This window comes from Bolinopsis microptera, chromosome 5 (genome assembly GCF_026151205.1).
Source record: "Bolinopsis microptera isolate Bmic1 chromosome 5, MBARI_Bmic_1.0, whole genome shotgun sequence".
In the NCBI taxonomy this organism is placed as follows: Eukaryota; Metazoa; Ctenophora; class Tentaculata; order Lobata; family Bolinopsidae; genus Bolinopsis; species Bolinopsis microptera.
In genome coordinates this window covers 7896305-7920115 of record NC_087076.1, presented here as the reverse complement: position 1 = coordinate 7920115, position 23811 = coordinate 7896305, and the positions used below count along the sequence as shown (strand labels likewise).

At 39.3% G+C, this 23811-nt stretch overlaps 1 protein-coding gene across 1 annotated transcript in view; it reads right to left on the bottom strand.

Moving 5' to 3' along the window:
- Nucleotides 1–723: 723 nt before the first annotated feature.
- LOC134816006 (V-type proton ATPase subunit E-like) overlaps nucleotides 724–23811 on the bottom strand; it is a 48817-nt gene continuing 25729 nt past the window's right edge. Inside the window, exons 2-8 of the mRNA XM_063824663.1 lie at nucleotides 3705–3819; nucleotides 3435–3544; nucleotides 2447–2513; nucleotides 1935–2093; nucleotides 1676–1770; nucleotides 1287–1374; nucleotides 724–1079 (exon numbers count right to left, since the gene is read on the bottom strand). Coding sequence (XP_063680733.1) covers nucleotides 1017–1079; nucleotides 1287–1374; nucleotides 1676–1770; nucleotides 1935–2093; nucleotides 2447–2513; nucleotides 3435–3544; nucleotides 3705–3803 — 681 coding nt within the window. The 5' untranslated portion in view covers nucleotides 3804–3819 and the 3' untranslated portion in view covers nucleotides 724–1016. The remainder of the gene's footprint in view (nucleotides 1080–1286; nucleotides 1375–1675; nucleotides 1771–1934; nucleotides 2094–2446; nucleotides 2514–3434; nucleotides 3545–3704; nucleotides 3820–23811) is intronic.

Below are 23811 nucleotides of genomic sequence, written 5' to 3'. Positions count from 1 at the left end.
TTTACAGTTTAAGAATGCGATATCCATAACTTTGAGCGATTTTCGATTGTATTTACTTTAGATTTTGAATTTGTGAGATATATTTAATAGTTTTGAGTTTTAATACTTTCAACACTACAATATAACAAATAATTTGAGCTAGCAGAATGGTTTTTAGAGTAGAGGGCATTAATGAAATGTACTATGAGCTGGTCCCAAGTCCAGACGCCATTTTATTCTTTGTATTTTCAATAACCCTATCTAGTCATTGACTACTGATATTATTAAGTTTAGTCGCGTAAAATTTATTTTTTTACTGTTGAACATGATGCAGCCAACATTTCAAAAAAATTGATTTAATTTACTAATTTTTATTTTATTTTCGGCAGATTCATTTTAATGGACCTAACACATTTAAGTACTCTATCTTAACCATTTACATACCTTCCTGTATAAGTTATCACTCAGTTATACCTTCTGAGTTTATTGTTTGGGGCGGATTTCTCGTGGAACATTAGAGAGTATTTTAGATTTTATAACGTGTTTTTGTTATTTTTACGGGCCTTTACTCTCAGATAGTCTTTTACCTTTATCTTATCTAGATACCTGCGACTTTTGTTTAATAGCGTTTATTGCACTGTTATTTTATGAGTCATGTGACTTTGAGGATATATATTTAAACGTCGTGAAATTACACAGCTTGTTTGATTTGTCATAACCTTATGTACAACAAGAGGGACATGCTTGTATAAAATTGAATTACTGGAATAACATCAAATCTAATCAAGGTATAATTAACAATTCACAAATGCTGTGTCTGCCTGCAGACCACCACTATCGATAACTGTTCCATATCATAACCAATTCACATGGTCCCAGAGAAACTGCGAAAGGTCTAAAACATGATAGTCTAAATCTTCTCATACGTAATCAATCTTAATTCAGCGAATACTTAGCAACTTCACAGATATCAGTCAATGTCTAATTCAATGTCCCAATGTAAAAAGTTTTCAGTTCGTCCATTTGTAGGGGTGCATCTAGTCGAAGAATCGTCGGTTCGGATTGTTGCCATACAGCATTGTTCGGACCTCAGGGATTTTCTGAAAGTTATTTGTTATACTGATATTGAATATTTAGATCATCGATCCCACAGAAACATTAAACAACAAACAATATCCAGCTCTATCTGTGAACTGCATATTTATTTAGGTAACATAATATTCTGTCTACGTTGACTGTATTCGACTGAAAGTCCTTACTTCCCATTATTTCTCATATAAAACAGTAATAAAAATTAAATTACTCACCTGTTTGACTATTTGGTCGAGTCTAGCCTCCAAAGTATTCGTTACCAGCAGTTTTCCGTCTCGTGCAGACAATTGAACTCCACCGGCTCTGTAATCGGCGCGTTAAGTAAAATGTTCGATCCAGCTAGTGCAAGTAGTATAGTGCACTGTACGTACGTGTTTTTGTTGTGCGCTGACTTTAAAGCCGCGCAAATTTGTATGCAAACGCGAACTATTTCCGGCTAGTACAAGAGTTAATTCTTTGGACGTGTCCCACACACGAAAACATTGGACACACATAAGTAGTGTACGAGCCTTTCTGTGTCATTCTAACATATTAACGGGGTGTACTATGTATAAACATTCCGTTCAGTTATGTGACAAAAGATAAATGAACCCTTGTCACCCACATGTCGGAGGCAAGGAAAGTCTTTTCGTCCACTTTAATAACAACATCTAGTTTGCTGAGTTCTGTGTATCGTTTCAATGCTTTATCCAATACTTCCTGTTACAATTTGGAATGAAAAGAATCACAATTAAATGCGTATTATACATATTAGCAACATGATTTTAAGTGGAGGCAGGCAATAAAATGTGACCTAAATCAAACCATTTGCGAACATAATTTGAAATCAGCTTAAAATGTAAAATGAAGATAAGATAAGAAACCTTAACCAGCTGCAGATCTTTCTGTCTGCACTGGATGAGAACGTTGGGTTCGAGAAGCTGGCACAATCCTTGAGTAATGAGCCCTTGCAACATGTTCTGGTATTTGCCAATGTCGCTGGTCATGGACCGCAGCTTTTCTGTTGTGTTTACCACAACTTCCTGCAAGAGAAAACTGTGTTTTACTACTGAACTTTAACAATGAACATGTGACAGCTATGAAATAAACATAATTTGAGATGGGGCAACACAAAGAATTAAGAACCAGGAGGTTACAGAGAATCAAGGTAATATCAGCTACACGAAGATCGAATTTCTCTCGATAAATTTTCAGATTCTAGATTTGTTCAGTTGAAATCTACTAGGTTTGACAATGGATTCATTATCTTATAATATATAAGAGAAGTAAAGAAGATTGTGGATAGATAGATTAAGATGTATCACGAGGTATATTGTATCTGATCACGAGGACACGAGGTGTGGTGTTCTAGAATGTTCTAGAATGTTCTACTCACGTCGAGATGATCTTCTCTCTGTTTGAGCAGCTTCAGACGGGCCTGGTTCTGCAGATTGCTAAGCTGTCTGAAAGAAAGTTTCAAGATGAATCATTTTCAACAGTGTAACTTAGGGTTCGTTACATATTACGTAATATCATTCGTCAGATGGCATCTTGGGTTCTTGGAGTATTCAAAGACAGGACAAGGTCTAGAGTGGAGTACTGCTGCCCGCTTTGGAATCCAAACAAGATCTATGATATCCAGTCTATCGAGAGCATACAACGCCAGTTCACTAGACGAATTCTAGGGCTCAGAGACACCGAATATTGGAATAGACTGAAGGAACCGAAACTTACATCACTGCAAAGACGCCGAGAACGCTACACCATCATACATCTGTGGAAAGTTCTCCAGGGTATATGTCCAAATGACCTAGATGTACAGTTCAGAGAAAATGCCAGACTGGGAGTTAAAGTTATACTCCCTTCTCTCACAAAAAAAGCATCAGCTGCTGCACGCTCCACCTACGACCACTCATTCGCAGTGAGAGCTGGAAGACTCTGGAATGTTCTCCCCAAAATTGTCAATACTCAAAGGACTTTGACAAGCTTCAAGACATCTCTTGGAAACTTCCTAGACACCCTTCCAGACAAACCCCCTACTCCTGGATACAGTGCAGAAAACTCTAACTCGATAATAGACTGGTGCAGTCAAGGAGGTGTTCCGCAGATTGCGTGATGGCCGTGAAGATGCCTACTTCTTAACCAATCAATATTATGCTAGTAGTGTTTATACAAGTAACAAATATTTTAAGGATATCATGGTTGTAAAGGTATCTATGACTGACAATTGAGATCAGTTGCATGTTCCATTGAATTCTACCAAAACTTAACTTAATATATGTGAACCAGTGGTTGACGTACAAACTTTTAAAATGAAGTATATCATCAAATCTTAGCATCAAGGAATTGATGTTACAAAATACAAATTAAACATTTTAACCTACATTTTCTTCTGGAGTTCAGCATTCTTTTCTTTCTTCTCGTAAAAAGATCGTATCTTTTGCTTTTCCTGTTCGACTAATCTGCCCTTCTCAATGTTGAACTCCTCATCAGCCTTCAAAAATTGTGCATTATTTTTTATTTACATCATCAAATTATTATCAGAATCAATCAAAATTGAACAACTTTGGAGTAGTTTATAAAATCCAGTTAAGCAATTTTCTGCACTTTGCTAGTAGTTAATGTACATGGGATAATTAAATATTTAAACGAACCTTGGCAAGAATTTCGACCTCCTTCTCATCTGCCTCGTGGTCAATAAATTGAATCATCTGCTGGATTTGCCTCTCAACTTCTGTATCAGGTATAGCCATGACGGACAACTTTCCTAAGCGAGTTAATTGATCACCAAGGTGCTAATGGACCTAATGAACATAATGTTCCATTTATAACCCGAGCTTATTTACAATGTTAATAAATTTGTATGAAAAACACTAGAAAACAGTGGCTTTTTTGACACTAGTTAAACATAAAAATAAACCTTTCCATCTCTCTCTCTCTCTCTGTTCTGGTCAACGGTTTCTGGCCTCCTACTTTAAGAGGGAGGTCTTATCACCGTGCCCACAGAATGCAACTCCCAAAGTATATACGAAATCATAAAATAATAAATATCAAAGCAACAGACCCCTGTTTAATGCAATAAAACGACCAAATGACAGTTATAACAATCTGAAATAGAAAACGTATTAGAAATACATAATCCAATATTCATTGCTCAATAGTCAAGAATACATCATAAAACGGGATTTATAAAACGGCTAATAGTACTCTAAAACATAGTACTCGAAAGCATACAAACTCACCACTAGGTGGAAACGAAACTTGACATCCTGTCCTAAATAAGAGCATTGTTATAAATAATGATATAACAATCTCCCGCCAAACAAACTAATAATTTAAGAAGGATGTAAAAGTTTAACCCAGAGGAAATTAGTGATTGTTAAAATTAAAAATCTTTAAAAATATATAAAAACCAGCCCATAACATCTGGCAAATATCTTAAGTTATAAAAACAAGTGAAATATAACTGACATGCACACTCAAGTATAAAAGTATAAAATGATAAGGAGAAACGGTAAATTAATATAGCTCACACAGACGTGAAATCGGAAGGGGTTAAAACATATGCCCAAACACCAGAATATTCAGAGCAATAAACAACTATATCTCATAGGAAAACTGATGTCATACCAGGTACACCTCATCCTCAGATAGCCTTAATCACTCTTCCCACCTCAATACAACAAGTCCTCGAGTAATGACACCAATAAGAAGTCGAAATAAAGGTATTTTCATTGCCCATGTCTTGAAGCTGTCGCTACCTGGCTCAGAGCAAACCTACTTCCGTTGTAGTATGTATAATATACATATATTTATATTAATATTTAGCATTTATTAAAAACTTGTATAAATTTCTAGTTATTATTATTATTATAATTAACTTCCCGCAGTAGTCCCATTGCCTTAGTATTGCTGTACAACCACTACAGAAATTTACCCGATAATTGACTTCATTTTAAAAATTGACAATGTCCATAACTCGAGTATTTTCGTTCACCCTATCTGCATTTTCCATGACGGAAACAAACAAATCCTGGACTTCCTGGGCATCTTTGCAATTATTGTCTCCGTCACAGCAGCAAGTTGTGTAGTTTAAGGCCCCGTTAACACTGTGATACAGCACCACTTGGTTTGAAAAAGGACACCAGTAAGATCCCACCGTATGGGTTGAAGTCATCTCACCCCAGCTGTATTTGGTGGGGTACTTGAACCCTACCTGGTTACTCGGCAGGAACTCGCAGTAGGTTCCTTCTGGGTGAGAGTTGAAGTACTCGGAGTGTGTCCCTGTCTCCACTCCTTCTTTGTACTTCGCAAACAAAGGAAACCTCTTCTCCTCGATACAAGATTTGAGCTGGTGGCTGATCTTTTTAGCTGTCTCCAAGAGCGTGGTTTCTTTGGTTATCTTCTCACTTGTTTCAACCTCAGCAATGCAGAGCATAAAGCTCTCATCCCCGGGATCTGGATCTACCCGGCTCCTGAGGTTAGCAACAACATCGGTGTACAATTTTGGAACCCCCTCTTCGGGAAACTCTCCTCCTTTTCTCTTAATGTGAACTGCAGCTACCACGTAGAACAAAGCTGCAGCAACCAACAGTCACCCCTGATCTCTTGCACAGGGCTTTCAACTTGGTCAGACCCTCTACAGTTCCTATTGCATGCAGAGTTTTATTAATCCAAGGGTTGCCTGCCTGAGATGCCGCCAGTTCTTCACGGTTGAGCGGCATGAGCATCTCCTGAACCTTGGCTCGTTCCATTCTAGCATCAATCATCTTCTCAACTAGCTCGTCGTTCTTCACAAACTTGGACATGTCCTCGCCTGATATCAGCACTGCAGCTGGTGACAGATCCACTGCCTTCCCAGAGACCAACAGATCATATTGCCTCAGTATCTCGTTGATTATGCGGAACCCTGTGGTCCCGTCACCAATGCCGTGGTGGTATCGGTTAAGCAGCATATAGCAGTCAGGTCTCTTTACAAGGTAGGTTTTGTGGAGTTGAGCCCCCGATCCACAGGAGAAGGGTGTGTTGACTAACTTCTCTGAGAGCTCCCAGCAGCCGGTGTAACCTGTAATCCCTCCCGTATCTCCACTTTGGTCAATGAACTCAAACACATCAGAGAAATCAGTGGCAGGAGTAAAGCATATGACTCCATCTTCTCCCTTCCTCACATCTGCTCTAAAGTTAGGCTGATTGTAAATGAGAGCCCTGACTGCTTCCTCAAGCTTAGCAGGGTCAATGTGATCCGACTAGATGCACATGTTCATTACAATATTACAGTTCGAGGTGTGATCCAGGTTTCCAAACAGCTGATTCTCCCAGTAACCTAACCTACGAGTGATCCAGAGAGTAGGGTCATCAGGTCCGTGTAGAGCCATGTTGTCTCACTGGAATTGTATCGTTACATTTTAAATAAAAATAATATAATAATGTCTACTTTATTATTGCTGTCAATGATATTTTATTACTTAATGGTTATTGTTACTATCTTGTAGTACAGAGGCGGCTATTGAGGGCGTCCGTGGACACCCATCTGGTGGCTGGTGCTTAAAAATAGAAATAGTGATTAGAAATAGTGTTCGGAAATATATCTTATCGCAATATAATACTCTTTATTCACTCAAACGTTCGAATGAAAGCGCACGCATGATCTTTGTGAAATTTTGTGTTGTTGGTTGTCCAATCCTATGTTGGACGACTAAGCCGCGCAGTTTTAACACATAGTGAATTGTAAACGGTACAAAGCACATCAAGCGCATCCCACTACAGGTAATCAGGACATGATTTGCTCGTCCAATTTGAACTCTCGACGGTTATGATACTGCGCGGCTGAGATCGTACACGTGTGGTGTCTTGTTTCACCCATATTGTAAGTTTTTGTTTTTTTGCTGTCGCCTGTGAAGTGTGACACATTACATACATGAGGCCCTGTGTGTAATGAAATCGGTAGTTTGGAGGGAGCTTGGGCCGGCCCCAAATCCCCCCACCCACTCCCCTCCCCAGTCCGTCGATTGGACACCCAACAAAACTGCCAGCCACCTCCCACGAGCCGCCTCTGTTGTAGTACACTACTAGCTATTTTCATATTTCATTACTAAAGTATCTGCCAAAACCAACAGGAGGGGGCCTTGAGGTTTTTTCCCACTTGGCCCTGCATCCCAAACTGACTGTCGGCCTCCACTCCTTATAAACTTACCTTTAGTAAAGGCTGATGGTCAACAAATAGCGATATTGGAGCTTAATGTGAACAGATCCTGACCTCCTTTTACACCATAGAAGACAACTCTTGCAAATGCGAGAAGAAAGATCCCGGAGAAGGCACAATTGGTTTTGGTAGGTTGCATATTTAAAAATATAAATATTAAAATTAAACAAAATAAATTGTATACAAAATATAACAGTACAGTGAAATATCTACAAAATTTACATACATTACGTTGTTGTAGGCTCGACATAGCAGCTAGAGGTTTGAGGTCACCAATGGAGATGGCATTTTTTGATATTAGGGTTTTACACCCCGGAGCCAAATCCAACGCTAATTACAACACCCCAGCAAAGATGTACAGCAAGCATGAGAGAGAGAAAGAAAGAAAATATGGAGACCGCTGTGTACAGATTGAAAAAGGAACCTGTAATGGCCTTGTATTCTCGACCACCGGAGGTATGGGCCCACAGGCTACCATGTTCCTTAAACGAGTAGCAACACTTCTGGCAGCCAAGACCAGCCAGGACAAAAGCCTCATTATGGCAAATCTAAGACGTCGTTTGCAGTTTGAGCTACTTAAGACAGTTTTGATTGCAGTAAGAGGACACAGAGGACGGTATTATGAGAAAGTAATACCTGTTGACGAACTGGACCTAAATCTTGCACACACCACCAACAATGAAGACAGGGGTGATGATGTTGATGATGAAGATGATGAAGTTGATGATGAGGCTGAGAATGTAGAGGAAGAGGTTTCAGAAGAGTGAGCTGAAAAGAAGACAAGTTTCTATTATAATTTATTGATTATTATATTTATTGCAATAAACATATAATATCCATTACTCCAGGAGTGATGACAGGATATATAAACAAAATTTACATAAACAAATCTAGGAGACCTCAAAGCAATTATCAAGAAAGATACAAATAGAATTTAAGGCTTTATCAGAAAATTTATCATAGCACTAAAAATCCAAGGGTCGCTCATGATATTTTATAATTACTAGTGTAACACGTTCCTACGGCTAACGTAAATTGGTGCAAAAGTATGAACTCTCTCAGTCCAAACAGACCGCAATTTCTATCATGAGGTCTGATCGTCATCTTCTACTTACTAAAAAGAGTTAATATCTCCTAGGCAGCAAAGTTTTAAAAATGTACGTCTTGATAATGATTATTTTTGATTGACGACGTCAATCCGTCGAGATCGTTGCTCTGCTAGTTTGCGCGGCGCGTCGAAGCGGCGAAGTCCTCCAATGATTATTTTACCTTAGTTTTCCGCCCTCTCCTAACTCAGTTAAACAAAAATTCAGTTAAACAAAAATTCAGTTAAACAAAATTCAATTTTATGCCATTTATTACAGAGTAAACAAGTTTACAAAAAATCAATTTGATATTTAAAGGAATCCTAATTCAATGTGTAGTATGGTTGTCACTCTTTAAATAGATTAGATATAGGTTGACGGGGCAAAGGAGTGTGCGTGCTGTTCGCTATTGCTCACACCAAACGGCAACCTAGTAAATGTTTTGTATGGACACCGGTCTCCATCACGATACAAAATTAGGATTGTAGAATTTATTGTATAACTTTTAGTGCAGTGGAGGAAGCGGTGTGGTGCATTAATAGAGTGACAGCCTACTGATTTAGAGTTGTTTTTAAGTGAGCATAATGGGTATATTTTTGGACCTAAAGGCTTTACTATGGCAACTTTAAAATTGGTTCTTTTAATCATTTATTAAATATCACTTAAAAAATATATAAATCTGGAATCTGTTCACACTGTGAACCAGTCCTATAAAAAAAACCTCTTAAATCAAATATTTAAAACGTCTCAACAATGGAAATAGTCATACAATTAAGAAATTTACCAAATTCTTAATATCTACCTTAAGAGAAAAATACCTACCTAAGTCAATGTCTACCTGTAAAACACTAAATATTAGGCTAAATACATAGGTGGTGGAGTCAGCACACATTTACCAAAATCAAAAATTTTTTAATGGGAGGAACCTGTGGGCCGAGAACACTGGATTAAATTTGTTGAAGGGGATTGTTTTTAAATGACAGCTGCATTATGTCACTATGGATACAAGGATACAAGGATACAAGGATACAAAAGTGATAATTATTTTATTGAATTCACAATAGTTATAATTCTGAAATAATTTAAGGTTACACAATTCTAGTTATTTACAGATGTGTAGGGATAAAATAGAAATGTTTAATATAATACTATTTTTGAGGTCCTATAGCATTATGCATTGGCCAGTATTTGAGTGGAAATCTGGGCTCTTATAGTAGGCTGTAAAATTTTCGTTCACAGAGAGAATTGAATGGATTGCTCTTGCTGTGGCAGTAAATTTTGTAGGGTCTAGTGTTTTATCGGATAGCAAACCGGCTAGGTCAGTAATATTTTTGGGATGGAAGTTAAATTTTTCTCTAACTGAGGAGTAGAGTAAACAGTCAGTTAGAACATGAATTTCGTCCTCAATAGGCTTAAGCCCCTTGCTGAAAAAGCAAAAAGTGCACCATCGATGTTCTCTTGGTACTAGGGGGGTTTCGTAACGGCCCCTCTCAATGTAAAGATTGTGGCAGCTAATACGAAACCTTGTTAAGCTTTTCCTAGCATCGGGGATCTTAACCACTCCTAAGTATGTTTCTGGTTCAAAATCATGTTTAATTTGATTGTAGAATTCTAATTTAGGTGAGGATGCCTTGGCAGATTTCCAGGTATCCACAAATTCTTCCCTCATGTTGTGACTGATTTGGGTAGAGAGCTTGGATTTTGAAGAGGATGAGTGGGGGAAGTTATATTTGGTGAGAAGATTAGAGATGTTGGTGTACCAAGGAAGGCCCAGCATAATCTGCTTATGAAATGCAGCGGAGAGAAGTTCATTTTCAGTGCTTTCAAGGCGAGTATAGAAATCTATTGCAAGTTTGCAGGCTTCAAAGAAGAGGGGGTGGCGCCCACTTTCGCCCCAGCAGCCTATATTTGATGCTTTTGAATGGACAGACAAGGACCACTTGATAAACTTAAGGTGGAATCTTTCATAGTGGTCTTGTGAGATGTACCTTAGAGTATGCTGGGGGTTGGCTTTGCTATCTGTTTTGGAGAGGTATCTCATGGTTTTTGAGTGAGGACATAAGATTTGGCAGCCATAGAGCAGTATCGGTTTTATTAGAGAGTCAAATAGAATGTTTAGAGAACGGTGAGAGAGGGCATCTTTGACGATATTGCCTTTGAGGCCATAGAGAGCACGGAGAGCCTTGGCCCTCAGTTCAGTATTTGCTGCTGAAAAAGATCCATTTCTGTGGAATATAATGCCAAGATAGCAGTATTTTTCGGTGTGTTGGATGGGCTGGCCTCCCAAAATGAATGTTTCATAGGATTGTTTTCTTTTAGGAGGGCAGAATATGAGAATCTTGGTTTTTTTAATATTTACTTCAAGGCCCATAGAGTTACAGAAGTCGAATAGGATGTTTATATTGTCTTGCAAGGCCTTGGGACTTAGGGCAAGTAGGACAAGATCGTCAGCCCAGAGCAGATGTGATATTAGGACGTCAGCTAGAATAGGATAATCACCAACAGATATGTAAACACAGAGAAAGCTTTTAGTCACTGTGCAGTTAAAGTATTTAATTCCAAATGACAGCTGCATTATGTCACTATGTAAACACAGAGAAAGCTTTTAGTCACTGTGCAGTTAAAGTATTTAATTCCTTGCCATACGACATAAGATCAGCTGAGTCAGTTACATCTTTCAAGACCAAACTTAAAACATACTTCTTTTCTCTAGCATTTGATTGATTTTGCATTTACATAGGTAAAATGAACTTGTCATGTCTAATTTTCAATTAAGCTAAGCTCAGTTAATGTAAGAGCCGCTTTAGAAAGCACTGGAGTTTATCTCCAGGATTAAATTATATCGAGTTATATGATTTAGCTATAAGGCGGTTTATAAATGTTGTATTTATTATTTATTTATTATAATACAGCGTTCGATGTCTGTGTGAAAGTGAAATGGTGACATGAAGGAGCAACCTTACATGCTACCTAATACCTATTACTCATTTCTCAAGATGTCCACTACATGATGTTGCTCTTTGACTTATATCCCTTAAGTGCTTTAAACGACCGTTCACCAAACCTTGACTGCGGCTTTGTTAGAAGATAACGATCAGACCTAATTATTGATGATCCCGCTCGTTGGAGAACACAAAATATTCATTGATAAATTCAAATTTTAAATTCGACCATATACTTCACAGCCCGCCGCTGCACACACAGCCATATATTGTTGGCAAAATCTAGCTGTAGATGCGGCTGTAAGCGTCACACTAGTCCATTTACAATAGACAAGCGCAGGGTTTATTTTACTGGGCCGCGCTCAGCCTGTCAATCAATACGACATGTTATCCCGAAAAAACACCATAAAGAATTGTACCACACGTTATTTGAGTCTCACCTAAGATTTGGAATATCGGTATGGGGTGGGTCGAGTAACAATATGCTTCAACCTATCTTCATCACTCAGAAAAAATGTATCAGAATACTATTTGGTGACCTTGAAGCATATCTAGATAAGTTTAGAACATGTGCCAGAACACGTTGTATAGATGAACAAATCCTAGGAAGGGAGTTCTTTGAAAAAGAGCATACAAAGCCGTTGTTTAACAAGAACGGCCTTCTTACCGTCCACAACCTGTACAAATACACATGTCTATTAGAACTGTTCAAAATTGTCAGATTAGAATCTCCAATCTCACTCCTATCTTTACTCCACAGATCACCATCACAAAGACGTTCAGACCAGTTCATCACCCCGAACCCATCCTCCTCTTTCATTTATCAATCAACAAAAATGTGGAACGACTGTCGAAAAATTGACAGTTTGATAAGCTTTACTAAGTCAACAAACTTAGTTAAAGTAACACTGAAAAGTGAGCTACTCAAGATACAGTCCAGGTACGGAGAATTAGAATGGACAGAATTAAACTTCGATAAGAATGAGCTTGTGTTTTAAAACAGAGTCCTTTGACTTTGTTATTTTAAAATTGAAGAATCGTTTGGCCACAACTCATTTCGTTCGCATTATAGATTCACATTCACTTTCACTTTCACCATCACGCACAGTACAGGGTCATACCTCAATACCAAATTATTATAGGGCACAAGAACAAATTTGTTTACAATTATCAAAATTTGTTGAGCCCAGCAGCTTTCTTTCCTCTCTTCCCCCGTCGTCTGGAGTGTGTGATTTTTGTCGATGTCCGAGCTCTTATATTTATCATTAGTTTATGGTTAACTTTCTGTGATTGGACTCGGTATTTTCGTCCCGGCCGAGTGGGACGATGCCTGCTCGCCAGTTAAGCTTACTGCAGTAGATAACACGAATTTCTATAAACTGTAGAATATTAAATATAAAATGTGTCCAGTATGGCGCAAATGCATAATTTGATTATTTTTCGACGCTGTCATCGGGGTGAGAGTTATCCGAAATAACTGCATGCCCCTACGATTGCGTCACCACTGGTGAGCAAGCATTTGTTTGTTGTTTAGTTGTGTTGAAAGGGAACATTACTTGATTAATTCATCCATTCGGATTTTAACAACGATGAGCTATGATATATATACCGTTCATCTAAGATTATTGGATCAATTTTATAAACGAACTTGGCACACAAAAGATTATAATGCGGAGGTTGGCTGGCTCTTTTATAATAAATACGACACTCAAATTTACAGAAAGCTTGACGGATGTTACTCGTCTAAATTTCTTCGAAGTAGCGCGCGCCGCTTTCTTCTCGAAATGACGGGGATGATAATTAATCACTCTACAGTCGACTGTCACGTGACGAAAACGCCGTGATTTCATTGGTTAACCTGATAACGCGCCGCAGATCTCTATAAACACAAATTATTCATCGCGCGTGCAGTAAACTCAAATTAAGTCCTAATTTGTTACCGAAATTTGGCAACTATCAACATCATGGCACAATTAAGTCGCATGCCCAGTAAATTGCTAATCAAATGTACGGCACTAATAATACAGTCTACACTTACAGTGTATGAATTCATGAACGAATTTATTAAGGCAGATTGGTAGAACAACGATCGTAAATGATAATTTGTATTAACAGTGGAAAGTGTTCTTAAGGGAGACTGTTGTGCAGCCATGTCGGGAGTTATAAAACACCGAACACGACATTAAAAACACTTTCCAACTACAAAACTTAACCACTAAACCAGCTTTGAGCACCATTTCTAGGTTATGAGACGGCTAAATGATGCGAATAATAAATCCTCAGAGCTCCCAGTACTCTACATTAAAAACACTTTCCAACTACAAAACTTAACCACAAAACCAGCTCTGAGCACTATTTCTAGGTTATGAGACGGCTAAATGATGCGAATAATAAATCCTCAGATCTCCCAGTACTCTACATTAAAAACACTTTCCAACTACAAAACTTAACCACAAAACCAGCTCTGAGCACTATTTCTAGGTTATGAGACGGCTAAATGATGCCAATTATAAATCCTCAGAGCTCCCAGTACTCTACATTAAAAACACTTTCCAACTACAAAACTTAACCACAAAACCAGCTCTGAGCACTATTTCTAGGTTCTGAGACGGCTAAATGATGCCAATTATAAATCCTCAGAGCTCCCAGTACTCTACATTAAAAACACTTTCCAACTACAAAACTTAACCACAAAACCAGCTCTGAGCACTATTTCTAGGTTATGAGACGGCTAAATGATGCGAATAATAAATCCTCAGATCTCCCAGTACTCTACATTAAAAACACTTTCCAACTACAAAACTTAACCACAAAACCAGCTCTGAGCACTATTTCTAGGTTATGAGACGGCTAAATGATGCGAATAATAAATCCTCAGAGCTCCCAGTACTCTACATTAAAAACACTTTCCAACTACAAAACTTAACCACAAAACCAGCTCTGAGCACTATTTCTAGGTTATGAGACGGCTAAATGATGCCAATTATAAATCCTCAGAGCTCCCAGTACTCTACATTAAAAACACTTTCCAACTACAAAACTTAACCACAAAACCAGCTCTGAGCACTATTTCTAGGTTATGAGACGGCTAAATGATGCGAATAATAAATCCTCAGATCTCCCAGTACTCTACATTAAAAACACTTTCCAACTACAAAACTTAACCACAAAACCAGCTCTGAGCACTATTTCTAGGTTATGAGACGGCTAAATGATGCGAATAATAAATCCTCAGATCTCCCAGTACTCTACATTAAAAACACTTTCCAACTACAAAACTTAACCACAAAACCAGCTCTGAGCACTATTTCTAGGTTATGAGACGGCTAAATGATGCCAATTATAAATCCTCAGAGCTCCCAGTACTCTACATTAAAAACACTTTCCAACTACAAAACTTAACCACAAAACCAGCTCTGAGCACTATTTCTAGGTTCTGAAACGACTAAATGATGCCAATTATAAATCCTCAGAGCTCCCAGTACTCTACATTAAAAACACTTTCCAACTACAAAACTTAACCACAAAACCAGCTCTGAGCACTATTTCTAGGTTATGAGACGGCTAAATGATGCGAATAATAAATCCTCAGATCTCCCAGTACTCTACATTAAAAACACTTTCCAACTACAAAACTTAACCACAAAACCAGCTCTGAGCACTATTTCTAGGTTATGAGACGGCTAAATGATGCGAATAATAAATCCTCAGAGCTCCCAGTACTCTACATTAAAAACACTTTCCAACTACAAAACTTAACCACAAAACCAGCTCTGAGCACTATTTCTAGGTTATGAGACGGCTAAATGATGCCAATTATAAATCCTCAGAGCTCCCAGTACTCTACATTAAAAACACTTTCCAACTACAAAACTTAACCACAAAACCAGCTCTGAGCACTATTTCTAGGTTATGAGACGGCTAAATGATGCGAATAATAAATCCTCAGATCTCCCAGTACTCTACATTAAAAACACTTTCCAACTACAAAACTTAACCACAAAACCAGCTCTGAGCACTATTTCTAGGTTATGAGACGGCTAAATGATGCGAATAATAAATCCTCAGATCTCCCAGTACTCTACATTAAAAACACTTTCCAACTACAAAACTTAACCACAAAACCAGCTCTGAGCACTATTTCTAGGTTATGAGACGGCTAAATGATGCCAATTATAAATCCTCAGAGCTCCCAGTACTCTACATTAAAAACACTTTCCAACTACAAAACTTAACCACAAAACCAGCTCTGAGCACTATTTCTAGGTTATGAGACGGCTAAATGATGCGAATAATAAATCCTCAGATCTCCCAGTACTCTACATTAAAAACACTTTCCAACTACAAAACTTAACCACAAAACCAGCTCTGAGCACTATTTCTAGGTTATGAGACGGTTAAATGATGCGAATAATAAATCCTCAGATCTCCCAGTACTCTACATTAAAAACACTTTCCAACTACAAAACTTAACCACAAAACCAGCTCTGAGCACTATTTCTAGGTTATGAGACGGCTAAATGATGCGAATAATAAATCCTCAGATCTCCCAGTACTCTACATTAAAAACACTTTCCAACTACAAAACTTAACCACAAAACCAGCTCTGAGCACTATTTCTAGGTTATGAGACGGCTAAATGATGCCAATTATAAATCCTCAGAGCTCCCAGTACTCTACATTAAAAACACTTTCCAACTACAAAACTTAACCACAAAACCAGCTCTGAGCACTATTTCTAGGTTCTGAACGACTAAATGATGCCAATTATAAATCCTCAGAGCTCCCAGTACTCTACATTAAAAACACTTTCCAACTACAAAACTTAACCACAAAACCAGCTCTGAGCACTATTTCTAGGTTATGAGACGGCTAAATGATGCCAATTATAAATCCTCAGAGCTCCCAGTACTCTACATTAAAAACACTTTCCAACTACAAAACTTAACCACAAAACCAGCTCTGAGCACTATTTCTAGGTTCTGAAACGACTAAATGATGCCAATTATAAATCCTCAGAGCTCCCAGTACTCTACATTAAAAACACTTTCCAACTACAAAACTTAACCACAAAACCAGCTCTGAGCACTATTTCTAGGTTATGAGACGGCTAAATGATGCGAATAATAAATCCTCAGATCTCCCAGTACTCTACATTAAAAACACTTTCCAACTACAAAACTTAACCACAAAACCAGCTCTGAGCACTATTTCTAGGTTATGAGACGGCTAAATGATGCGAATAATAAATCCTCAGAGCTCCCAGTACTCTACATTAAAAACACTTTCCAACTACAAAACTTAACCACAAAACCAGCTCTGAGCACTATTTCTAGGTTATGAGACGGCTAAATGATGCCAATTATAAATCCTCAGAGCTCCTAGTACTCTACATTAAAAACACTTTCCAACTACAAAACTTAACCACAAAACCAGCTCTGAGCATTATTTCTAGGTTATGAGACGGCTAAATGATGCGAATAATAAATCCTCAGATCTCCCAGTACTCTACATTAAAAACACTTCCCAACTACAAAACTTAACCACAAAACCAGCTCTGAGCACTATTTCTAGGTTATGAGACGGCTAAATGATGCCAATTATAAATCCTCAGAGCTCCCAGTACTCTACATTAAAAACACTTTCCAACTACAAAACTTAAACACAAAACCAGCTTTGAGCACTATTTCTGGGTTCTGAAACGACTAAATGATGCCAATTATAAATCCTAAGAGCTCCCACTCTACATTAAAAACACTTTCCAACTACAAAACTTAACCACAAAGCCAGCTTTGAGCACTATTTCTAGGTTCTAAAACGACAAAACGATGCGAATTATAAATCTCCCACTGCGTAAGCCGGTAAACTAATTAACCGGCTAAAAAAGCTGAGACGGCTATTATGTATGATCGTAACGACATGATCACGGCCGTTAAATGGCTATTAGTTTACTGTTCATAACAGCTGCTCTGTATTTGTGCGCTCTATCATAAGGTTGTTTCAGAGCTGCTAAACTCCGGCTAATATAACAAGCTTTTTTATATAGCCATTTAAGAAGGAAAAATACTTAGCACTTTACAACCAACAATCACTCATGTTTTAAACCTTTATAGCGAGTCGGCAATATATTACAATTTTACCGAAGTCAATTATTTTTACTTGAAAAGTATAAGAGTTAAGACTGCAGAATCTTTAGTATTATAAGTATAAAAAGCAGAAAAACACGCCACATGAGGTCTCAAAATATAGATAACAGTAAGATTTTTAATCTGCCTGCACGTGAGATGGGGGAATGTTTTTTATTCTTCTTCTTTGCAGGAAGTGGTAACCTGTTCTATCCCTCTAGTTCTTTTTGTTGTTACGCCACTGCTTGTTGTATTTCCTGCTATCACTGGTTGTGTGTTCCGGCCCTGTTAGGGTTCTTGAACAGCCAGGACTGTTTTTCTTTGCTCCTGATAAGATATTTATGATAAGATATTTATGAAAAATAAAATAAGGAGGAAAGGAATTATCCAACGTTTCAATGTGACAACATCGTAATCAAACGTGGGATCAACAGAAATTTGACTCTCATAAATAATATTCAATTTGGATTTCAAATATAATAAGGAGCTAAATAAAGTAGTGTTTAAACCAAATTAATTGATGAGTACACCCGTCTTATTATATGCTATAGATTGAGTTATACAATATCAATATATACATGTATGCAGAATTTGATATGTATGAATCATGATCCCAACTAATTTGTGAACGGAAATTATTGCGGAATCGAAACTTTTTAAATACAGTAAAACCCCGATTTACCGCGCAGTTTGGGGGAAAGGAAACATCCGCGGTAAATCGGGGTTCGTGGTAAATCGGGGTTTTGTTTGTTTACATTATACTAATTGTATCGATGTAAATACGTTTGGTCAAAGAAGAGTCAACCTAAAAGTAACAATTACATGGTATCAAATAACGGAGTAGTTCGCTGTTTATTAGTCTCATGATTGAAATACTGATATCTGGATATTATCCGGTTGGAAGAGACAAGGACAAGTGAAACAAGGAAGTTAGGAGTAAGGGCAAATTTTCGGCGTCAACGCCATCTTCAGGCTAAAATTGGGCAAGTTTCCATAAACGATATTTTATGATCGGCGCCGATAATCGCTTATTGAGCGCTTTTTCGGCGCTTTTTTTTTAAAAACCGTTTACAATCGCTTTTTTTACGATTATAAACGGTTCAAAAAAAATCGCTTATAATCGACTATAACTGGTGTCGTAATTAAAAAAAGCGCTTTTTTAAATTTAAAAGCGCTTACTAGCGTCGCTGAGCGATTTGAAAGCGGTTTTCCAGTAGGATTGGCGCCAAAAACGGGTGGATAGGCGGTTGGCCTGATAAGCGATTCGTAGGCGCTTTTTTGAACCATTTATAAGCGATTATAAGCGCTTATAATTGGGGTGCAATTTAGCTGTTTGTAAAGCGCAAATAAAGCGCTTATAAGCGCTTTTAAAATTGAGTCAGGAAAACGCTATATTACATCTTATAACCGCTTATAATCGATTATAAGCGTTTTTTTAGAAATCGCTTATAACGGCTAATTCATCGCTATTTCACCGCTTTTACCGCTTTTCCTATCATCCATGGCCAGGTGAGCAGGAATTAAAAAGCGCTTATAAGCGCTTTTTCGATGCTGCCCCTAGCCTGGTCGGAACGGGGTAGTGCCCAGAATTTAAAAGCGCTTATAAGCGATTTCTCAATTCCCCTTAACCTGGTTGGAACTTTCATGTGCTTTTCTGAGCAACCTGGGGTGCACCGGCAGAGTCAGGATTTAAAAGCGCTTATAGGCGCTTATGATCGCTTTTCTACCGCTTTTTCTATCACCCATGGCCTGGTTGGCAAGAATTATAAAGCGCTTATAAGCGTTTTTTCAATGCTGCCCCTAACCTGTTCGGAACGGGGGTGTGCCCGGAATTAAAAAGCGCTTATAAACGATTTCTCAATTCCCTTCAACCTGGTCGGAACTGGAGAGTGCCCACTTGCATGTGCTTTTCTGAGCAACCTAGGGTGCACCGGCAGAGTCAGGATTTAAAAGCGCTTATAGGCGCTTATGATTGCTTTTCTACCGCTTTTCCCATCACCCATGGCCTGGTTGCCAAGAATTATAAAGCGCTTATAAGCGTTTTTTTCAATTCCCCTTAACCTGGTCGGAATTTGGCTCAGCCTGTCATTCCGCATTCCGCCAAATATTTATTCGGGCTGAGTGAATTACGACTTTCATCGCCCTAAAAAAGTGCAATGCTCATTGGACTAGCATTCACGTGATCGTTCAGAACCAATTACAGCCGCGCAAAAGATCACGTGCACGCCAACTACCAATAAAAAAGAAGTGACGTATGCGCTACAAGAGCCGCGCGCTGAGTTAGATTGTAAAATCTGATTATTTGATTGTAAAATCGCATAAACACGCCTATTTGCGCGTTTTAGAGGGTTTAATTACGCCAGGCTATGCCAGGCTTTTGGAGCAAAAGTAGCTGTAAAACTCGCGTAATTTGACCAAATTCGTTGATTTTTGTCGTATTATTTCAGACACTTTCCTCGTAAGTCTATGAGTACAGAGTAAGCTCACCAATTTTTGTTGCAATCGGAGGTCGGGAAGGATACTCAATATTTATTTGTTTGAAGAAAATTGTGCTGGCCGAAATAAGCGCTAAAAAACTATCTTACTATACAGTTGGCACGCGCGGCTCAATGTTCAATGTTGATGGTGCACTACCTATCTGAATAGAGCAACGGCAGCACGAAGGCACATGGTTAGGTGCAAAATAATCGAACATGCAGAAACTCTTAGCTTTATTGCATTGTATATCATGTGTACGCTTATTTTTGTATATAAAAACCGGCTCTTGCTTATTCGCTCGCCCAACAAGAAATGCGGCCGCTTTTCTTTTGTGGATGGCCGCTCAATTTCCCGATCCGTGATGGCGTATTTATCATATTCCATACAACCTGGGGACGGCCCAGTCTTTACTGTTTGTATAAACATGCAAATATGGCGAAGTGACATGCCGACTGCCGAGCGCCGCCCAGTTAATATATAAATTCTATATTGAATTTGAAAATCGTGTATACTTCTATGTAACCATATGTTTATTGTTTATGCAACCTGACACGGATCTGTGCAAAATAGTAATACTCACTCAAAATAATAATAATATGCTATCAATTAGTGCCTAGTGGGATACTTACATGATGAAATTAATAATGTACTTGGTTGGTTCAGCGCCGCGCGCCAACAATTATATAATTCAGATTATCACGCAAAATAACTTTGCGCAGGTAGTCACGTGGGCGATAATTGTGCTCGCAGGCATATACAAAAAAAAACCTCGATCGCTAACCCTTGTCCTTGACTCTTTTGTGCCTTCGGCACGAGTCATGGATCGGGAAAAAATTTCACGTGACCTTGGTTTTTATGGTTTTGCAGCCGTACAAAACAAATTAACATAAACCCTAATCCCAACCATATAATAACCCCGGAGCTATCCATAACCCGCGTACCACAACCCAAACCCTAACATGAGCCCTAAACAATCGAAATCATGTTTTACTAGCCTGTCACGTGACTAACACGGTTTTGCCCATGTAACTCTCCAGGGAAATATTTTTACCCTACGTCATGGCGGGTGATTCTGGATCAGCGTCCAAAAAATACACCGATTTAGATCAATGTCATACCCAAACTCAAAGGCCTTTTCACAAGAATTTTCTTAAAATTTGGGCGAGCGATGTCGTAGGAGCGACTCAAACGCGCAAGCTGGCGCGGTTTATTTGTTGCTGTTTTACTATCTAATAACCAAATTTTACAAGCTATCTCAGCACGCCTGCACGCGCGCGGCTTTACTAGCGTATATATACATTACTTTTTTTCCTATTGGTACTCAGCGTGCACTTGTTTTTATGTCCACGATTGATTATGAACAAGTACGTGAATGCTGGTCAGTGTGGTCACGCACGTACACTAAAATCCAATGAGCACCGCACTTTTTTCAGACGTCGTGATTCGCTCAGCCCGGCTAGAGATTCCTTGGAATGACATGAACAGGCCTGTCAGTGGCGTAACGAAGGGCCCCGCTGACCCCGCTGTGCAGGGGGCGCCGTCTTAGGGGGGCGCCAAATCGTCGTTTGAATGTGGGACAATTTCGAAAACTTAACTAAAGTACTAGCAAAACTGCGCGTTTTGCTTTATATATACACTTTTTTAGAGATTTTACAGGCGTATCTTCTAAAATCACCTAATTTGTTCAATTTTAGGGAGAGGCACCAAAAGGGGAGGGGGCGCCAACAGGGGGCCGGGGGGCGCCTTTTCGGCGGGGGCGCCAACAGGCAACGTTACGCCACTGAGGCCTGTCATACTCGTTGACAGACTGAGCGTGGCCCAGCGCAATAATTTAATTTCATATACAATATTTTTCTTTTGCAAGTTCTGAATGTGAAGTGTGTATGACTGATGACGCAGCGCGCATCGACCGCCACCAGGACAACCATCACCATTAACAACATATAAATAAACGCTTGCAAGCGCTTTACAATTTCTGACAATTATTGTCGGAGAACTTTGCCGCGCCGTGCACTTAGCCTTCTTGCTTGGCTTCTAGATCGCCAGTCAAACAACTATGTTTAAATCCATGTTGATAAATGATTGACCATTGTTAATGATCTGGCCCGGCGCGCGCTACTTCGTAGCTCGTGCCGTCGGGCCATTTCGAGAAGAAAGCGGCGCGCGCTACTACGAAGAAATTTAGACGAGTAACATCCGTCAAATAAATGATAGATAAATCGGTAAAAACCAGCAATAAAAAGTGATTGTAATCGCTTATAACCGCTTTTCAAATCCTTAGGTGCCCATGGGTGATGGGAAAAGCGGTAGATAAGCGATCATAGACGCCTATAAGCGCTTTTAAATCCTGACTCTGCCGGTGCACCCCAGTTTGCTCAGAAAAGCACATATGAGTGGGCACTCTCCAGTTCCGACCAGGTTGAAGGGAATTGAGAAATCGCTTATAACTATAAGCGATTTTAAATTCCGGGCACTCCCCCGTTCCGACCAGGTTAGGGGCAGCATTGAAAAAGTGCTTATAAGCGCCTTTTAATTCCGGGCACTCCCCCGTTGCGACCAGGTTAGTGGCAGCATTGAAAAAGCGCTTATAAGCGCTTTCTAATTCCTGCCAACCAGGCCATGGGCGATAGGAAAAGCGGTAGAAAAGCGATCATAAGCGCCTATAAGCGCTTTTTAAATCCTGACTCTGCCGGTGCACCCCAGGTTGCACAGAAAAGAACTTATAAGCGGGCACTCTGATTTCCAGTTCCGACCAGGTTAAGGGGAATTCAGAAATCGCTTATAAGCGCATATTAATTCCAGGCACTCCCCCGTTCCGACCAGGTTAGGGGCAGCATTGAAAAAACGCTTATAAGCGCTTTATAATTCTTGCCAACCAGGCCATGGGTGATGGGAAAAGCGGTAGAAAAGCAATCATAAGCGCCTATAAGCGCTTTTAAATCCTGACTCTGCCGGTGCACCCCAGGTTGCTCAGAAAAGCACATGCAAGTTCCGACCAGGTTAAGGGGAATTGAGAAATCGCTTATAAGCGCTTTTAAATTCCGGGCACTACCCCGTTCCGACCAGGTTAGGGGCAGCATCGAAAAAGCGCTTATAAGCGCTTTATAATTCTTGCCAACCAGGCCATGGGTGATAGGAAAAGCGGTAGAAAAGCGATCATAAGCGCTTTTTAATCCTGACTCTGCCGGTGCACCCCAGGTTTCTCAGAAAAGCACTTATAAGCGGGCACTCTGATTTCCAGTTCCGACCAGGTTAGGGGCAGCATTTAAAAAGCGCTTATGAGCGCTTTTTTATTCCGGGCACTCCCCCGTTCCGACCAGGTAAGGGGCAGCATTGAAAAACGCTTATAAGCGCTTTATAATTCTTGCCAACCCATGCCATGGGTGATAGGAAAAGTGGTAGAAAAGCGATCATAAGCGCCTATAAGCGCTTTTAAATCCTGACTCTGCCGGTGCACCCCAGGTTGCTCAGAAAAGCACATGAATTTGAAAGTTCCAACCAGGTTAAGGGGAATTGAGAAATCGCTTATAAGCGCTTTTAAATTCTGGGCACTACCCCGTTCCGACCAGGCTAGGGGCAGCATCGAAAAAGCGCTTATAAGCGCTTTTTAATTCCTGCTCACCTGGCCATGGATGATAGGAAAAGCGGTAAAAGCGGTGAAATAGCGATGAATTAGCCGTTATAAGCGATTTCTAAAAAAACGCTTATAATCGATTATAAGCGGTTATAAGATGTAATATAGCGTTTTCCTGACTCAATTTGAAAAGCGCTTATAAGCGCTTTATTTGCGCTTTACAAACAGCTAAATTGCACCCCAATTATAAGCGCTTATAATCGCTTATAAATGGTTCAAAAAAGCGCCTACGAATCGCTTATCCGGCCAACCGCTTATCCACCCGTTTTTGGCGCCAATCCTACTGGAAAACCGC